The sequence below is a fragment of the Solanum pennellii genome, chromosome 11 (genome assembly GCF_001406875.1).
Source record: "Solanum pennellii chromosome 11, SPENNV200".
Classification (NCBI taxonomy): domain Eukaryota; kingdom Viridiplantae; phylum Streptophyta; class Magnoliopsida; order Solanales; family Solanaceae; genus Solanum; species Solanum pennellii.
In genome coordinates, this window is record NC_028647.1 from 7,232,114 (window position 1) to 7,251,689 (window position 19,576).

Genomic DNA, 19,576 nt, shown 5'->3' on the forward strand with positions numbered 1-19,576 from the left:
TATCGATCAAACAAGATACTGCTACATAAAAATTTTGGTCAAGTTCATACGTATTTCGCTAAAATTAGTATTGCTATAATATTATATGTAGCTTCTCATTCATTTCAACAATCGATACAAGACTTTGTTTGCACACTAACAATCTCCTAATCCCTCGAACTAAGTTATACCATCTCCTATCATCACGATCCACGAGTGAATTTCTGAGATTCAATGTGTCACTCACATGCTTTAGCATTTATGATATAAATACAACTAGCTAGCTAGCTTCTTATTCTTATGTGTGTGCATATCCAAACTACCTTTGACATATATGGTAAATGTAGTGAGTCGTATCCTATACTATCATTTTATTATTTTCATATTCGTTTCACCAAATAATTGAATCTGATATCAATGTTAGGCTGAATCAATTTAAAGATACAATTAACATGCCATGTTATTGGTTATTTTCGACTAATCCTACGCAATTTCTCCAAAAAGAGTTCACATCACTTCGATTATGTTAATTTGTACGCGTTATATATAGCTTCTCAATCTTTTCACATTTTTTTTAACGCCGCACCGAAGTTATTAGTACCTTATCATGGTCACAAGTGTGAAGTTAATAGTGGACTCAAACTATTATTCAATGGCTTATTACTAACAAATTTTTATGTCATTTAGCTTTTAAAATAACACCTTGTAACTGAGCTTTCAAATTGATGATTTCCAAGGAAATTGGATCTAAGTAATTACTCTATTAAGTTGTTGTTTTGTGCTATGTTTTATTGCTGATCAAATTTTTCTTCCCTGCCTATAAATGTACACTAAAGTTAACTTTTCTTGTAAAATTTTAGTATTTGGAGGAAGAACTAAACTAATGTTAATGTACAAATTAGAAAGAAAAAAAAGCTAGACACAAGGATTCGTAGTTCTAGTTACTTATGCAATAAGCTTGGAACTTGGAAGTGATCAAACTTCGATGGAAATAAATTTATTGCTATAAAAACAAATACATTCGTTTAATTTTAGAGGTGGAGCCAAGACTAAAAATTTGGAGATTTATTTTTAAAAAAAAAAGAAAAAAAGAGAAGGGGTTCAACTCCACAACTCTAGTATGAAAATCATTTTCATAGTCACTTTCTGAATACTGAATCATCAATTAATTTTTTAAGTTGATAATCTGAGTTTATTCATTAATTTATTTTTAACAGATCTCAAATGTATTTGGTGAATTTAATTTTCATATCCAAGAGAAACTTATACAATTATTTAATTGATAACTGATCCAACCAACAGTCTACGATGTTATAAAGTTTTTAACAAAATGATATAATGGTATGCCATTGTTCAAAGATTAAATTACAAACTCCAACTCTAAGTTTTAATAAGAAATTAATTTAACTTAAACCTAACTCAACTTCAAAAATTAATTGAATCACTCGGTGAAAAAAGTTCAAAATTATAGGGAAATCAAATAACCATTACTAGTCGATGTGGGACTCAACACCGTGTTGAGTACACATACAATACAAGATTGGAGTGCATTTAAGTTCAGTTAATGAAAAATAATTTGTTATTAATCTTGTAAATTAATAATCCATGTCAAGTTAAGAGATGTCTTCAATATTTCTCTCTATTATTTATGCATAATAGATAATTTCTTCTTAACTAAATACATGAATAAAATAATATATAAATTACTTATCATTCAGCCGTATAATTACTAATACCTCGATAACTCTAATCAATTATCTATAGACTTTTTTTAACAATTTTTTTTCCTAAAGTATACAACATGACATGGATGGCACATACTTGTTCAATAAACTAATGCACTATATTTGTCTCAAACCTCACACATCAAATAAAATATATCCCCACTTTTATAAGGTTCTTGCAATCTTAAAGTATGTAATATACCTCAAAACTTCCGACCTTCTAGTTGGTAGAGTACCATAGTAATAAACAAACAAGAAAAAAAAAACATTGGAGCAAAAATCTTAAATTAATTAAATATCTAGGGCAAAAGAGTAAATTAACTAATGCATGATTAATCAACTTTGATGACATAATTTAAATTTTAAACCTCACCAAACTACTCCCTCTATCCCAATTTATATGACACCTTTTATGTTTTAAGAGTCAAACAGTTTAAGTTTGACTGAAAATTTGCGCATGGAATCTTCAATTTGTTTAAAATGAAATTTATATATTTGTAAATCAAAAGTACTATGACTCGCGGTAATTAATAATTCAAAATATTTATACAATTTATAAAAAATTTAAAATCAAAGATAAACTTGTTTAACTCTTGAAATTCGAAAAGTGACCTACAAACTGGAACGGAGGTAGTATAAAACAAAAAACCCATCATTACCACTCTATTTATTAGAGTACTAATCCTTTGTTTTACTAATGCTTTTTTAATTAGTCTTAATCACTTTCTTAATGTCTTTTGTTTAAGCTCCTTGTTTCCTTTATAAATCATAGCACATAATCTTGATTGAGGCATATAAACAAACAGTTGGAGTGCAGCTATGGCTACGATAGTTGATGAAACCATCTCGGATTTTGATTGTTATGGTAGTTTAAGCATCGCCTCTACAACTATCACTACTACTACTACAGCAACAACCTCTTCATCTTCATGGAATGACTGGTCGCCGGTTTTTGATTGGGATGTGTTTTCCGGTGGTGATAATTTTCAAGATCTAATTGAATCTATGGTGCAGGGATCGGGTAATTGCTTTTACAAATCCGAACATCAGGATTGCGCTGAGTTTATGGAGGAAGAAGAAGAATCAGGTGACTCTAATAACAATCAATCGGAAGATATTGACGGGCTGAAGCTTGTTCACCTTCTCATGGCAGCAGCGGAGGCATTAACCGGCGTTAACAAAAGCCGTGAGTTGGCTCGAGTGATATTGGTTCGGCTCAAGGAATTAGCGTCCCCAAACGGCGCTACTAATATGGAGAGATTGGCTGCGTATTTCACTGAAGCCTTGCAGGCGTTGATGGAAGGCTCTGCTTCCGGTACGTTACACACTAAACACATGTTTTCCCCAAATTACAAAGACGAACACCGTCAGGGAGATGTACTTGCAGCTTTTCAGCTATTACAGGATATGTCTCCTTTTGTTAAATTTGGGCATTTTACAGCAAATCAAGCTATATTCGAATCGGTAACACACGATCGGAGAGTTCATATTGTCGATTACGATATAATGGAAGGAATTCAATGGGCATCGTTAATGCAAGCTTTGGTGTCTAGAAAAGATGGACCTCCAACTCCGCATCTTCGGATCACAGCATTGTCAAGGAGCGGCAGTGGTCGTCGGTCATTCGGGACGGTCCAAGAGACAGGCCGTCGGTTAACGGCTTTCGCTGCATCTATCGGTCAGCCATTTTCATTTCATCACTGCAGATTGGACTCAGACGAAATATTTAAGCCAACAAATGTCAAGTTAGTTAGAGGCGAAGCTCTAATTATTAATTGCATGCTTCACTTGCCTCATTTTAGCTATCGAGCCTCGGATTCAGTTGCTTCGTTCCTATCTGGATCGAAGACACTGAATCCGAGACTTGTGACCTTAGTTGAAGAGGAACTAAGGCCCATAGGAGACGAAGAAGGGTTCGTGGGTCGGTTCATGGACACTTTACATCACTACTCAGCACTTTATGATTCGCTTGAGGCAGGATTCCCTTTGCAAAGCCGAGCTCGGGCATTGGTGGAGCGGGTATTTCTCGGACCTAGAATAACCGGGTCATTGGCTCGGATGTACCGGGCCCGAGGAGAGGAGGAAAGGTGCTCATGGGGGGAGTGGTTGAGTGGGGTGGGGTTTTGTGAGAGTAATATAAGTTTTGCAAATCATTGTCAAGCTAAATTGTTGTTGGGGCTATTCAATGATGGGTATAGGATGGAGGAAATTGGGACCAATAAATTGGTTTTAGGATGGAAGTCCCGGCGTCTACTTTCTGCTTCTATTTGGACCACAATGGATATTGACTTGTAATATTAAAATGTATATAGTTCTTGTAAGTGTGTCCCCCCCCCTCCCCACCCCCACCCCACCCCAAGTCTTTATCTACTATGTGTGTATTGTTTAGTGGTGTTATTTTGGATTAAACTATTTTTTTGTGAGGCTTTTTCATCTATTCATATTCCTAAATTGCTATTATGTGTATCTCCAGACTTAATTTGTGCTCCACCTCTTCTCTGGCTTTGATCATTTTCCTCCAAATGAGAGAGATCCCCTTTCGTTGCGCCATAATGGGATGCCATTTCTTGCAATATTTATTCCACATAAATTCACTTCATAGTGAATATGTGAACGTTATAAATATCCATCATAGTTTGGCAAACAAAACATTTGATACATCATGTAGTGATCTAAAGTAAACAATTTGACCTAAATAGGTTTGGTGTTGATGATTGGTGGTATCATCAAGCAAAGCTTCATCTTATTAATATGACTTAGAGCAACAAATTGTAGAGAAAATGATCAATATAGTCCTTAATGTATGGATTTAGATTGATTTGGTCCCACTTATGGAAAAGGTCCTTTATCTATGTCAAAAACTTATCAATATAGTATTTCACCCTAAAATCCTAACTACAAAAAAAAAAAAACTCTGTCAAATTTAACCGAGATTTGCAACTCATATTTTTTTTTGTTAACAAAAAAATGTGCATACATTAAAGATAGTTGCTCACAAAGTACATACTAAAGAAAACTAAAAGTCCATGGCAACAGTTTCTTGGCAAAATGGCGAAATTAAGATCGTGGTTTCTCCTTAAAGAGAGCCAAGATAGAAACACCAGAAACCTTCACAACTTTGAACCTGACACCATGAATATCTCATAAGGCATGACCCTTTCGACCAAATCCAGCAACAACACCTCATCGTTTTTTTCAATGTAGTTCAAACAACCATCATTAGGAACGAATGCAACAATCTTCTTCCCATTTTTGATCAATGAACCCTAGCACATTTACGAATAGCAGAGTTGGGCTGCTTAGCCTCAATACCTATCTACTCAAGCCCTTTAGCATGGGATGACTCAAACAAATGGCTTCTTCCATTCATTTTCAAGATGTGCAACTCATATGACATACACAAATCTTAAACAAAACCTCTATCTTCTTTGATCAGTTCCAAAGGATGAGAACTCCCGTCTTTCCATCAGGCGAGAGAATTTTCGACTAAAGTTTGTAGATCAATGAAGAAGCATACATAGTCTAGGATTTGTAGTTCAAATTCAAAGGTTATCATCAATAGTAAGTAGCTACTATTTTCATAGTTTCTTCGAGTCAATCATTTTTTCGCTTCATTGATTGTCAGCAGCAGTATAATATGTTTCCATATTTTCTTCGAGTGCGGCAATTTTACTCAGTAACTTTAAAATGTCAAATTTGATTCCTATCATCTTATCGGAATGCATCTGGTGCATGATTCCAGTTTCTCCAATCTGTCAATTTATAGTTTTTGTTGTTCTACTCCTGTCTTTGATTAGCAACAATTTTGATGAGTGTGTCAGTGTATGTCTTCTTTAGCTTCGTCGAAACCTACCCAGACTAACAATTGAAAAGTTTGTGTCCATTGATTTTCAAGAAAATGATTTTTGTTTGAAAGGCGGGAGTTCTCATCCTTTGTAATTGATCCAAGAAGACAGAGGTTTTGTTTTAGATTTTTGTATCTCTCGTGAGTTGCACATCTCTGTTAAATTCGACAGAATTTTTTGATATAATTAGTGTTTTAAGGTGAAAGAGTACTAAATTGATAAGTTTTTGACATATTTTCATAAATTACATATATGAGGGACCAAATCAATCTAAGTCCATACATTAAGGACTATTTTAATCATTTTCTCACAAATTGTAGGTATAAGAACTTGTATATATAAGAAATACAAGAGAGTACTATATTAGTGAGTAAATGATAATTTGATGACTTGCAACAAACAAATAGAAGACTAGAAATTTTGGTGTTCGATCACATACTTATAAAACTAGGTTGGCTTTGTTGATTAGACTCCAGCCCCAATTGTCTTGATTTCGAATTTCTCTTTAACGATAGCAATTTACTAAATCACTTGTAATTTGTTCTATTTGTCATATGTCACTTTTTAATTCATTCAAAGTCTCAAGACCAAACCTTTGCTAGTGATTAAAATCAACCTAACGCATGATATTGTTTAATTTTCTTGAAAATAAAGGTGTTGGAAAAATAAAATTTTTGCTAAAAAATAGATCAATCAAAATTTGGGATGACAACAACTGCTTGAAGGGACTAAGCCATTTTTTGTCAGCTTCACGTAGGACAACGGTTGAAATAAAGTTTTTCTTTAATTCCTTCAATTATACTACTTATTATTAATAACATCCAAATTAGTACTAATTAATACTTTATTGATCTAAACGTATTGTATTTTGTTTCTTTTAATTTAACAAAATCACTGGACCACACTTATTCAAACACAGATCAGTATGTGGATTATTAAAGGAATTAATTATTAAAACAAATTAAAAAGGACAACAAGAACAAGACTTATTTATCACGTACTCATCATAGATATATATATGTTTTCACAAACAATTAAAATCCACTTCTTTGTTAGAGTTGCGTTCGAATTGTTCTATCATAATTAAAAGTTGTGAAAAATCTTTTATTTTTATACAAAATTCAATTTTAATTAGAGATTGATATGGAGAAAAGGAGTATTCTTCTTTTATAGATTTTCAAGGCTTTGTGAAAAAAACGTCACGTAAAAAAACTTTATGTTTATCCTTAAATTTGTGATTTAGAATAACAATTGAGCTTATTTTAGTGTTTTAAGGGCACATGGAATATAGTGATCAAATAATATGTTTTTGATGTTAAATTACTTGTTAATGAGTAGTCAAATCGGTTAGTAATAACTAGAGGCGGACCCATCCCTCTAGGTGGGGTGTGGATGTATCCGTTAACTTCGGACCAAATTTTATATATATTTCTCGAAAAATTGACAGAAATTAGGACAATGCACCCATGAAAAGTATAAGATTATCATTGTGTTGTTGGTTCAAGCTAGAGGATTCATCTGTAAGACCTTTGTTTGAAATCAAATAGAGTATTATTTCATATTTTTTTATTTATTTTAAGTTTATCATAAAGCTCACACAAAAGCGAGAGCGATAGTTTATAGCTAGTTTGCATAATTGTGCTCCATAACAAATTTTATTTAATTATGAAACTTTTGATTTGTATAATTCACTACAAAATCCAATTTTATACAAATTGTTCAGTTTTCTATAAAATTCATTTAAACATTTTAATTTGTATAATAACATCTGTTTTATATAATTATAAGTGTATAAGACGAAAATATATGTATTAATATTTGTATGTATATATACTTTTCTCTCGCTTTATACAAACACAAACGCATTTTATATCTAAATGTATAAAATGGTTAATTTTATATCGAATCAGATGACAAAAAAGGGAATGTTTGTTGAGAATTACAATCAAAATAAATTATGGCTATAACATTTAATTTGAATTAATAATTTGTCCTAAATTTAATGACAATTAACTAATATTTATAAAATTTAGCTCTCTTTATTAATATACATATTTATTACGGCTAAAAGGTTTTTTTATTCATGTTAGAGTACCTCCATCAAATGCACCTTTTGCTCCGTACAAACCATTTTAGCTTCCAAAAATTATGCCTAACTTTGAAAAAGACTACAAAATTTAAAAAAAAATTTACAATTTACAATAAGTCCCTTTGTTTTCATACTTGCATATATCAACATGCAAAAATGTTCTACTCTTTTTTTTTATATGACTCATTTGAAAGACTTTGAATTTGAATAGTTAGATTAATGAGTTAATGTAGTCATGTTAGTTGTCAGCAAAAAGGTGCTAATAATTTAATAATTTGTCCAAGTGGGTGGGTAGATGCCCTATCCTTCTCCTTGCCCTTATTTTTTGTATACAAACAAATCAACATGCCAAGATTCCTAGAATGTGCTTTTCATCAAAGTTATTTTATTTCAACCTAAGATAATTTCCTAATATAGTCAGCGATTTGAACAAATCAAATAAAATAGTAATTTTATTAAAAAAGAAAAGCACATGGAATACTTATACGGGAAAATTGTGCAGAATAGCAAATATTTGAATCATATTATATATTATAGTTATTGTTTAGGGAAATTTTAAGTCCAAGATATAATTTTGCCCAATTTTTGCTATTAGCCTAATTTGTATAATTCGTTTAATTTATGTAAATTCAGAATTTGTATAATTTGATTCATGATGGTATAAATTCAAAATTTTGTATATGCTTACTACTTTTGCTATTTGTATACGATTTATGAAAAAATCATAATAAATTTTCTTATGTGTATATTGGCAAGTGAAATATACAAACGGAGATTTGAAAAATTCTTAAATGTATAAATATAAAATTTGTAAATACTTACCGTATTTGTATATTTCACAAGCGAAATATACGAAAGAGCAGAAATATACAACTGTAACCTCCATAGAAATAGAACTATAGCCATAGAGCTCAATTATCAAAAGTATAACTATGGAGCATTAATGTGTCTATTCTATTTACTATTTCTAAAATTTTCTTTTTACTTATTATTATTATTATTATTATTTATCAAACATAATTTTATATTATAAACTTAGCAAAATGCGGATGATATGATACATTTAAGATGTAATTTTGAAATTTTCATGTTGAAGTAACGGTAGTAGTTCCCAGTAATTACAAAAAATAAAATAAAAATTGGTATAACATCTAACGTCCTAAAATATTTTAGAATTATAATAATTATATAGAATGGATATATACAATATGATATGTTCACCTTTTTGATATATTTAACTATTTCTGAAACTGGGCTGAACATGATGATATTCCCAAGTTTTTTTTTTATATGTATGAAATGGGTATATATACTGACTATAGAAATTAGTATAAAAGTTGGTGCTCACCAAATTTTACATTTTATTAACTGTTTTAGTTTATGAAATGAGTGTACAAACTGCTAATTATAGATTATGATATTCAATTTAAGGAACATCCTTTCAATTATATACTGACTGAACATATCATGTTGTATTATATGTATAATTCTGAAATATTTTAAGACTGTTAGATGTTATACCGATTTTAAAATTGATATACAAGTTGTTGCTCACCAAATTTAGTATGTTACTCTATCAATTGTTTCATGTATGCAATGAATGTACAAATTGATATATGATTTGTATGTAAAAAATTGAGATGTGTGTATAAATTCTATATACATTTATTCTCTGTAACAAAAAATACTCTGATTTATTAATATAAATATACCCCACCGCCTTAGAAGTTTACTCACGGGGTGTTACCACGAAATATTGAGTTTTCTCTTTCTCTCTCTAGATCTCTCATCTCTTTCTCTTGAAAGTTCTCGTGTTCTTCATTCATCTAGTGTGTGTGCGTGAATTCGATCCTAACAATTAGTACTACAAGCTATTTTGGATTTGAGAATATTTAACTAACTTGTAATAATAATAAGGAAAATGCACAAATACCCCCTAGAGTATGACATACTTTTACTATTCTAAGATCCTAATGCCCCCTGAACTTTTTTTTTTTTGTAATTTTGTGCACCTTTTTTACTTATGTGGCATCCAAATATCTCTCTCACGCCTCAATTGCGTGGAGTCACGGAGTGTGCTACATAAGACAAAAGGTGTATAAAATTACAATAAAAAAAAAACTTCAGGAGGTAATTGAACCTTAATTTAGTTAAGAATTGTCTCTGAAATTTTAATCATAGTATAAGAGGTACTTGTGCATTTTCTCTAATGATAATAATATTTATATATAAGATTAAGGGGTGCCAAGATTTTCCATTTGCTTCAATATGATGAGATCAAGTCCTAATCTTTGTAATGTCTAAATCCAATAACATTTGTACTTTTGAGTCAATGGAGCTAAAATATACCCATGCTTTAGTGTAAACTAATGTTCCACAGCCATGTTATAGTTCAAAGATTGATCCAAGGAGTACTTGTGATTTATGATTAGTGTAGACACGTAATTTTTTATCGAATTTAAAATTTTATATCATTTTAAAGCTTAAATATTTTTATAAATTTAAATTAAATATTTTGATATTTATGTTATTTTATTTATTTAAAATATTTGAGAACAATCAAAATAAAATCACTTTTTAAGATAAGTTTTATTTTTAATTGTTTGAAAAACATAAAAAAAAAAATACAATATATATATATATATATATATATATATATATATATATTTCTTTCTTTTAATTTAAAATTAATAAATAAACTAATGTTTTAGGGAAAAAAATAAAGAAAGAAAAATCAGCTACGAAATAAAATACACATTAAACAACTCACCCTTACCAAGCACACACAACAAATCAAAAGAAAATCAGCAACCAAGGAAAAAAAAAAGCAACAACACACAAATACAACATATATATTATTGAATATTCTAATTGTGTTTCCGGTTAAAATTTTGTGATAATTATTATCTCTATTTAAGATTAAATTCTATCTTATTTTTAAAATTTATTCATGAAATTTGATGTAACTATGTGACATGTTTTCTTACACTTTTGTTTTATTCATAATTTAATTAAAATGAAGAATGTGTTGATTGTTATATGATCTTTAATTTAATAAATGAAAGTAACTTTGTTTGGTTTGATTTTTATTCATTAGTTGTGATTTCTTAAAATGAATTGGTCATGACGTTGTTGTTTTTCTTGATTCGATGTTAATAATGATAAAGTAAGAATTTTTGGGCTCAAAAAGTTATTGTTGTTTTATTTGTCAAACAAAGAATGAGATTTATTTTAACAATTCGTCATTGTTTTGTTAGATTAATAACAAATTACAATATGTGTAGGCTTAATTTTAACACCAACTTTAAGAGGGAATAAAAATAAAAGGATACTAAATAATTCAAAATTTTATATTGTATCTTAAAAGTTTAGATTTATTTTATTTTATATAATATTTTTTATAACATTAGATGAGTTTTAGGCATGTTGAAAAGATATTGTTTCAATTAAGAATGTGGTTACATATCTTTTTTGAAACATTTAAAAGAAATTCAAGGATGTGGTGACGCACCTTGACAAAATCATTCTAATAAACAAATTATTTAATTGAAATCAAGATGTGAGACAGAATATTAGTGTAACATCTCTCAACAAGAAACGACTAGAATAGAGTTCAAAATCTAAAAATACTTATTTTTGGAAAGAATAAGAAAATCTGAAAAAATTGTTTAAGTTAGGAAAGTGAGTTTCGGTCATTTTCAAACGACCATAACTCCTAGCACAGGATGAACTAGGAGTAGTTCCAGATATTGTTGGAGAAACCTTAAAATAATCTTTCCAACGCCAACGAGTTTGTACGATTTCGATATTGTATGAGTGAATTATACCTTCCAGAAGTTGGATTGTTAGACTAAAAAAGCCCAATATGAAGGGTAGTTGAAGGGCAAATTAGACTTCCTCAACTGTTTGAGTTCTATAATACAATATCGTAAAATATCGTAGAACTCAAACAGTTGAGAAAGTCTAATTTGCCCTTCAACTACCCCTTGTGTTTTAGAAGTCAAAAGAATGAAGGAAGTGAGTATGCAGGCCAATTTGTTCCAAACTGCATTTTACACGTTTCCACTTTCCAAACTTAAAAGGGTCTATATTATCAATACAAGCATTAGTTATGCATATATTAGAAAAGTGTAACAAACAAGATACTACTAATACACGAAGCTAATACAAATATTATTTTCTCCAATATACTCTACCAAACAATCTCTTATGTTATAGAACTCAAACAATTAAAAAGTCTAATTTACCCTCCAACTAACCTTTGCATTTTAGAAGCTAAAAGAAAGAAGGAAGTGAGTAGGCACATCAATCCGTTCCAAAGATGTGAGAGTGCAATTTATACGTTTTTCGCTTTTCATAACTGAAAAGGGTCTATATTAGTATTTCAAACATTAGTTATGCATAGAATAGAAAAGTATACCAAACAAGATGCTACTAATACACACCAAGCTAATACAAGCATTATTGTTCCTTCAATATACCCTACCAAACAATCCCTTATATTATAAAACTCGAACACTTGAGAAAGTCTATTTTGCCCTTCAACTACCCCTTTTATTTTAAAGTGATAACACATTTTACACGTTTCCACTTTCCAAACTTTTCCTCCCCTAACAAACAAAGCTAATCTCTTAATTCTCTCATGGCAGGGTCAATCAATCAATACACATAAAGACCATTTTTGAATCGGATGAAATAGTATCTATCTACCACTTACCAATAAATACGGATGCGAATCTGTCGAGCAATTCGATGTACCTGGACACCTCAATATTCCAGTCAAATGCTTCAGCAGCCATTGAAGAGCTTTAAACCCTACATTCTTCGCAATTTTCCCACAAAATACTCTTCTACAATGGCCACCGCTTCAACCCAGAATGATGTCGCTGTTTCTACTCAAGATAAGTCAACCCACATACTTCCTAAGCCTATTCAGGTAACCCCTTTTGTTTTTTTGTACTGATAACAATAGTTCTTCTGTAATTGATGGTATTTAGCAGAGAAATAAAGATTGAAGCTTTTTCCATTCTTTGTTAGGTTTTAGTTTTTCTTTTTTGTGGTTAAGCTGTAGCTCAACTTTTGAGATAATCTTGATTTTACATTGACTGTAAAGGATCTGGTTCAGTTTAGATGTGGAGGATTTGATCATGAATGATCATATAAACTATTGTATTAGATGAGGAATAGTGGGATTTGTCGACACTATGTCGCAATCCTTTATCAAGTTGATAGAGGTTTAGATAATACCTTTAGATATGCTGTTATTTGATCAATTTATACAGTTTATCCAAAATAGTTTATACCAGGGAATCACATTATGTATACTCTTGGGTTAGGTCATCCTATATAAGATAAATAAGTGTGGACTTTAGAAAAATTTGTGGTGTAATGGATAAATTTCACTATATCTCTAGTTCCTATTGTCACACTTGTCTGACCACTCGGTCTTACGCGATCATAATGGTCTTTATATATTAGATATGAGTTCTTTGCTTCATAAGTGCTTTATTTTCTTATCACTCATCATATGCTTTCTCTAAGACAAGGAATATCTATAACACTTGTAGTATTGAATTCATGAAGTTTTATGTGTAATTCGTTAGTTCAATACCATCAATATGTAACTTTGAATATATTCGTTGTTCTTTCATCTCAGAACTGAGGTGCTCTTTCTCTACTTGTTTTATCTTCTTTCTAATACTATTTAATATCTTTTTGAATTGTTGGTGGTTAGCCATATACCTCACCTCTCAAGGGCATTTACAAACCTTAAACGGATATCATCTCAACCATAAGTGGTCCTACCTTTCATATATTTCGTGGCTTCCTTTGCTTCAATTTTCTTGGTTCTATGAGTGTAGTTAAGGTTTTTGTCCGTTTTGAATGTTTGAGAACATATTAATTTGTTCTCATACTGTGTATTCAACATCTCCTTCCATTGATTTCATAATCTCCTATCAAAATTTGTTTGGTAATGTTATAAGTACACTTCTCTTGAATCAAGTCTTTAACCCTCCTCTCTAAGTCGTATGTTAGTTTATACTTTTTCTCCTTCTATTTCCCTAGTCCCTAACTTTTGTGGAAGTCGTCTTACACTTAATTCTTATATTCTCTTTTCACTCTCTTATGCTCTTTAAAGGTTTCTCCATCTTCAGTTGTTGCTAACTTCCAATACCATTCTCTTTGATTCAACGGTTGTTTGCAGTTTGCACCTCATCTTAGGTGCTTAGTTACATCTGTAACTCCATTTACTTTCATATTGCACTTTCCATATCCATCAGCTGTATCTGCATCGTCTTGTAATTTTCATGCTTCCTCCTTCAATTACTTCTTCTTAAAAGCTACTTGATTTGTGTATTTTAGTGTTCACTGAATTCGAAAATTTGAAGTCTCAGACTACATGGTAGATTTCATCAGCTCACCGCCAGAGTAAATTTTTTGGTTCTGTGGAGTTCCATTTCTTCTGTTTTTGTAAAAGGGATTTCCTTTCTTTTGTAGTTCATGTAGATTTATTTCCCTTTCTATTGCATGATGATTTATTTCATTTGATAAAACTCTTCTCCAAAAAAAAAAAGAAGACACTTGAAGTTTCAGACTATTGGATATAAGAGGGCCACTCTAGGAATGGAAGTCACAGTTTTCGTGGACATCCTAGTTTGTATAAATGTACTTCATTGTATTGTGATCATTGGGACTTTCCTACTAGGTATAAATTCTTAACTAAAATGGTGTACAGGAAGGCTTCAATGAATCACAATTATGTTATCTAATCTTTTGTCTTAAAGATGGTTTTCCATTTCGAAGTGGTTCGAACCAATAAATCAGAAACATGGAAATATACTTTTAGGCCATTAGGATACTCTTGTCAAATAATACCTCATCAAATTGATGGTTTTGGGGCAATTCCCTTTGCTGCATGTTGGTTATAAGCTGTGACCATGATTGATATGTTGTTTTCAGTTGCTTGAAGGGAACTATAATGAAGTAACTGGTTGAAGCTTCAAATGTTGATTTCTGTAGCATATAAGAAGTATAGAATTATATCAGGAAGCCAATATTGGACGATTGGCTATCTGTTGTAGCAGTCTTGATCTGGAACTTCGCCTGTTATCTAAACAGACAAACCGTTATTTGTAATTGGGTTATACCATCATTGGGTAAGTTTGAGGTTGTCGTTAGTCTAACATGGGAGTTTAGAGCGCATACTTGAAGGAGAGAAGGAAGAGAAATCTTGACCATGTTCTGAAAGTTGCAAGTTAGGAGAGTTTAATAAGTGGGCTGCAAGGTAGGAATGTTTAATGTTTGTGCACTCCAATAATTTAGGATAATTTTGTCAGAAACAAATAAATTTGGCATTCTGTCCATCCCTAAGTTCCTTCACTATCAAAACTGTGAAAAGGATTTACAAGTCAAGAGAACTTCTGTTAGATTCTATATTTTTTTTTATAATGGTTCTAGCTGTTGTATGCCTCGACTAATCCACTGGGTACCTCTCCACCAGCACTGATATCAAGGAACTCTGTCCCCCCAAGATTAGAAAATTGAAAAGATATCACACAACATTTTCATCTCTACTGGAAACCTGGTCTCCCGGTTGTAAATTCTGTCTTCATAAATCGCTAGTTAGCTACTAACTAATCCAGTATTTCTCCATCGGAAAAAATCATTCCCTGTATTTTGGTTCACGCCAAATTCAAAAATATGTTAGCAACTTCTTTGATCAAATTACTTGGTGATAATCAGAACTAGGGGTGTCAAATGGGCCAGTTGGGTTGAAATTGAAAATATTAAAATGGTCTTGACCCGCCCAAGTTTACTTTGGGTTCAAATGGATTGGGCTCAAATGGGCTAAAGAACGGGTTGGGTCTTGACTCACCTAATTTGACCCGATTAATCTCAACAACTTAACATATTGATATTTAATTTTTATAATCACAATTTGAATTTCCGCTCAAGAATTTTTTGTTAAAAAAGTTAAAAATGGATAGATAAATCTTAAAAGATGTTAAATAGATGATAATTCATACCTTCAATATAGGAACATATCTTATTAAAAAGTTTTAAAACGGGTTGAAATTGGAGATTGAATTGGGGTCAATTGAGAATTCTCTTCAAATGGGTTAAGCTTGAACGGGTTGAAATTGAACCCAATTCAAATTATCTTAAGCCCAACCCTTAAAATTCTGGGCGGGTTGGCTGGGTTACCTATGTTTGGGTTCATTTTTGACACCCCTAATCAGAACTATTTAAAGGTTTTGTGCCAAAAGCTGAAGGAGAGACCTAACAAATAGATATTTCGGAAGATTTTGGACTATTTAAGGAATCTCTTGTGACTCTTTGTCTTCAATTTTTGAATTTTAGTTGTTAAATTTATCCATAACAATTTTGAAAGGTCTAAAGTTGTTTCAGGACATGTGTAAATTCTCATTAAAGGTAGTTAGAATATTAAATAATGAAGCTCCCTTAAAGGACTGTAAGTAGATGTTTGAAAATGTGAGCTTACAAGCTCACCATTTTTGTGATGAATCTAATTACATGTGACTCAAGCCTCATCCTTTTATAGCTGAATGAATTACAGATCCTCTGACTAACTTAATGATAATTACCAGCTCGTTAACCCTCACATCACTAATCAGTTCACTAATTAGTTACCAACTAACTTTTAACTAACTAATGTAACAATGAACTAACTAACTAATTTGAACAAGATGGAAAACCAATTAAGAAAGCTGTGATCTTTCTTTCTCATGAACAGCAGTTAGTAACAGTCTCAACAGCTATATGAAACCTACGTTTCCAGCATATGACGCTGCAGTAGTATGCCCCTATTTAAATAGAAGCACTGCTTTACCATAAGAAATCATGAGCCTTAATTAGAGGATCCTTGGATAACAATGAGTTCTCTCCTTATAAAACCTTATGCTAGAGTTATAGTCTGCTCTGATGCAAGAGATCTGGAACATCAAGTGACTGAAGTATTTACTTTGAGATTCACTTGTGCAATAAGCCTTGAAGTCTGCCATAAAGTATTCTGACAACCTAGGATGCACAAAACACTTGTTTGAGACAGATATTCCAGTAGTTGGAGTTTAACACCACGACAAGTTGGAAACTATTTATACTGCTCGGATATGAGCTTGTTAGGCTTTCAATTTATTCGTTTTGTCTCTTATAATTGATTGCACACTCGTCACTTTTTCGCACCAACTATACAGTAATCCATAAATTTCTCTTGAAGTGATGGGAAAAAGAATTTGATCTTTCTTGAGATATTGGGTTTCCCTCATTTACCTTCTGATTGAGTATTCTTGCTGTTTCTTTTAGGTTGCCAAGCGCCTAGAGAAGTTCAAAACTACAATTTTCACCCAGATGAGCATGCTAGCCATCAAGCATGGAGCTATAAACCTCGGCCAGGGCTTCCCCAACTTTGACGGCCCAGATTTTGTTAAAGAAGCGGCTATTCAATCTATTAAGGAAGGTAAAAATCAGTATGCTCGAGGATATGGAGTCCCAGACCTCAACTCTGCTGTGGCTGCTAGATTCAAGAAAGACAGTGGACTTGATGTTGACCCCGAAAAGGAAGTCACTGTGACTTCAGGCTGTACTGAAGCAATTGCTGCCACCATGTTGGGTTTGATAAATCCTGGTGATGAGGTGATCCTGTTTGCTCCTTTCTATGATTCTTATGAAGCTACTTTATCTATGGCTGGAGCAAAGATAAAGGGTATTACTTTAAGACCACCAGATTTTTCTCTTCCAATTGAGGAGCTAAAATCAGCAGTATCTAAGAATACTCGAGCAATCCTCCTAAATACTCCGCATAACCCCACTGGAAAGATGTTCACTCGAGAAGAACTCAACGTCATTGCCTCTCTGTGCATTGAGAATGACGTTCTAGTTTTTGCTGATGAAGTTTATGACAAATTAGCCTTTGAAATGGAACACATTTCAATTGCTTCTCTTCCCGGGATGTATGAACGAACTGTAACCATGAATTCTTTGGGAAAGACATTCTCGCTAACAGGCTGGAAAATAGGTTGGGCAATAGCTCCTCCTCATTTGACATGGGGAGTACGACAGGCTCATTCCTACCTCACCTTTGCAACATCCACTCCAATGCAATATGCATCTGCTACTGCCCTTAGAACTCCAGATTCTTATTATGAGGAGCTTAAGAGGGATTACTCAGCCAAAAAGGCAATACTGGTGGAGGGGCTAAAGGAAGCTGGTTTCACAGTATACCCCTCGAGTGGAACGTACTTTGTGGTTGTTGATCATACCCCTTTTGGGTTGGAAAATGACATTGCTTTCTGTGAATACCTAATCAAGGAAGTTGGCGTTGTAGCCATTCCAACTAGCGTATTCTATCTAAATCCGGAAGAAGGAAAGAATCTTGTGAGGTTTACCTTCTGCAAAGATGAAGATACTCTTAGAAGTGCAGTGCAGAGGATGAAGGAGAAGCTGTCAAAGAAGTGAATACCTTATTGTTCTGGCATGAATTATTTGCAACTGTGATACCTTTAGGAGTAAACTAAACCTAGTGGTGTTATTTCATTATAAGTTTAAATGATTTTCGTGTTCCCTTCACTGCTAGTACAATACTTCCATTTGAGGTTAAGTGCTATTATTTAGATTTAGGCCTCATTTGTTTAGAGGTCTGAATCTGAATGGATAAGACATTTGATAATTGAAGCGTATTTGTTTTCATTAAGATTTAAAACACTTAATTGGTCTGAATAGATTTTAGTCATTGGGAATAGAAGAGTGTGGTTGTATGATGAAAAATATTTTCTGAATAGATTTTAGTCATTGCGAATAGAAGAGTGGTTGTATGATGAAAAATATTTTCTTGAAGCGTATTTTTCAATTTTCTAATGTTTGGTTGATTTATCTTCAAAAAAATCAAATGCGTCTGCCGGGAGTCGAACCCGGGTCTATTGCTTGGAAGGCAATTATCCTAACCGTTGAACTACAAACGCGCTGATGTCTGTTCATGGCACTTTAAAATATTTTTCTTATTTTACTTTGAGGCCCGATAATTTTAAAATCCTATGTCGGAGGGTAAAGCACTTCTTATCAAAGACAATTTCGTATTTATGGATTGAGTTCAAAAACTGTAATTAAGAATGATGAAATACATACCATATCATGTGATGATAATATCAATTTGATTATCTAATTACATATATTAAAGTGCAGTGTTTTATAAGGCGGGAGCGTGAGGTGAGACATTCAGGGGTGGCTCGACAGTGTTAAAAAAAGACATGCGCTTTAGACCCCCAAATTTTAAGGGCCTCATTTTTAATAGTAATAGGTTATAAGTTATTATTTTTAACAAATATTGAATACTATTTGTAGAAAAAGTAAACTTTTCATGAAAATGAAGGAATTATTAGAAGAAATTTGACATATGTGGAGTACTATATCTCATGAAAAATAACTTAAAATAAGAATGATTATATTATCAATTGAAAACTAGAAGAAATCACTCATATAAAGTTATTAACAATTCAAGTTTAAGGCCCCGTTTGATTTTTGCTTTAGTCCACTAATATGCTTGAGCCGCTCCTGGAGGCATTTCATGCGGTATGGGGCGACGCACGAGCTCCGAGACATGAGGTGTAAATTTCATAGATCGATGGGCGCGTAGTCTAAGCAAAAATAAAACTTTGAATGATTTTACAAATAAATTTTAATAAATAAGTACATATAATATATAAAAACAAGTTATGATTTTTATTTGAGATAGGTAACAATAACTTATATGAAGAAAAAAAAAGTATTATAATTACTATTTGAGAAATATCAGTACAGCAATAATTAAAAAATATGATTTAAAGTAAAAAAAATTCAAGAATTTTTTGAAAAAAATTAAGGCTCAAGGCGTACATGTTTATGTCCAAGATTTACATTTTTACGTTTGAGGCTTACGTCCTAAA

General features: G+C 32.0%; 2 protein-coding genes and 1 non-coding gene across 4 annotated transcripts; 2 read left to right on the forward strand and 1 right to left on the reverse strand.

Annotated features, from left to right (window-relative positions):
* The first annotated feature begins 2,350 nt into the window (after window positions 1–2,350).
* Window positions 2,351–4,126, forward strand: LOC107003458 (nodulation-signaling pathway 2 protein). 2 transcript variants are annotated; one of them, XM_015201788.2, is made up of 2 exons: window positions 2,351–3,018; window positions 3,145–4,126. In XM_015201788.2, exons 1-2 carry the CDS (start codon window positions 2,523–2,525, stop codon window positions 3,996–3,998), a joined length of 1,350 nt encoding a protein of 449 aa, XP_015057274.1. In that variant the 5' UTR covers window positions 2,351–2,522; the 3' UTR covers window positions 3,999–4,126. The 2 variants fall into 2 exon arrangements, with proteins under 2 accessions (XP_015057274.1, XP_015057273.1); XM_015201787.2 differs by having other exon boundaries at window positions 2,353–4,126.
* Window positions 4,127–12,366: 8,240 nt separating this feature from the next.
* LOC107004877 (probable N-succinyldiaminopimelate aminotransferase DapC) lies at window positions 12,367–18,455 on the forward strand. The gene is made up of 2 exons (XM_015203275.1): window positions 12,367–12,573; window positions 16,962–18,455. The coding sequence occupies exons 1-2, from the start codon at window positions 12,367–12,369 to the stop codon at window positions 18,111–18,113; spliced, it is 1,359 nt and encodes a 452-aa protein (XP_015058761.1). The 3' UTR covers window positions 18,114–18,455.
* Window positions 18,456–18,544: 89 nt separating this feature from the next.
* TRNAG-UCC lies at window positions 18,545–18,616 on the reverse strand. The gene has a single exon. It is a non-coding gene; the product is annotated as a tRNA-Gly (tRNA).
* Window positions 18,617–19,576: the final 960 nt, after the last annotated feature.

Coding starts and splice junctions, on each gene's coding strand:
- LOC107003458 (XM_015201787.2), top strand. CDS start 2,523: ATGGCTACGATAGTTGATGAAACCATCTCGGATTTTGATTGTTATGGT.
- LOC107004877 (XM_015203275.1), top strand. CDS start 12,367: ATGCGAATCTGTCGAGCAATTCGATGTACCTGGACACCTCAATATTCC. Junction 12,574..16,961: donor TACTTCCTAAGCCTATTCAG/GTAACCCCTTTT, acceptor TGTTTCTTTTAG/GTTGCCAAGCGCCTAGAGAA.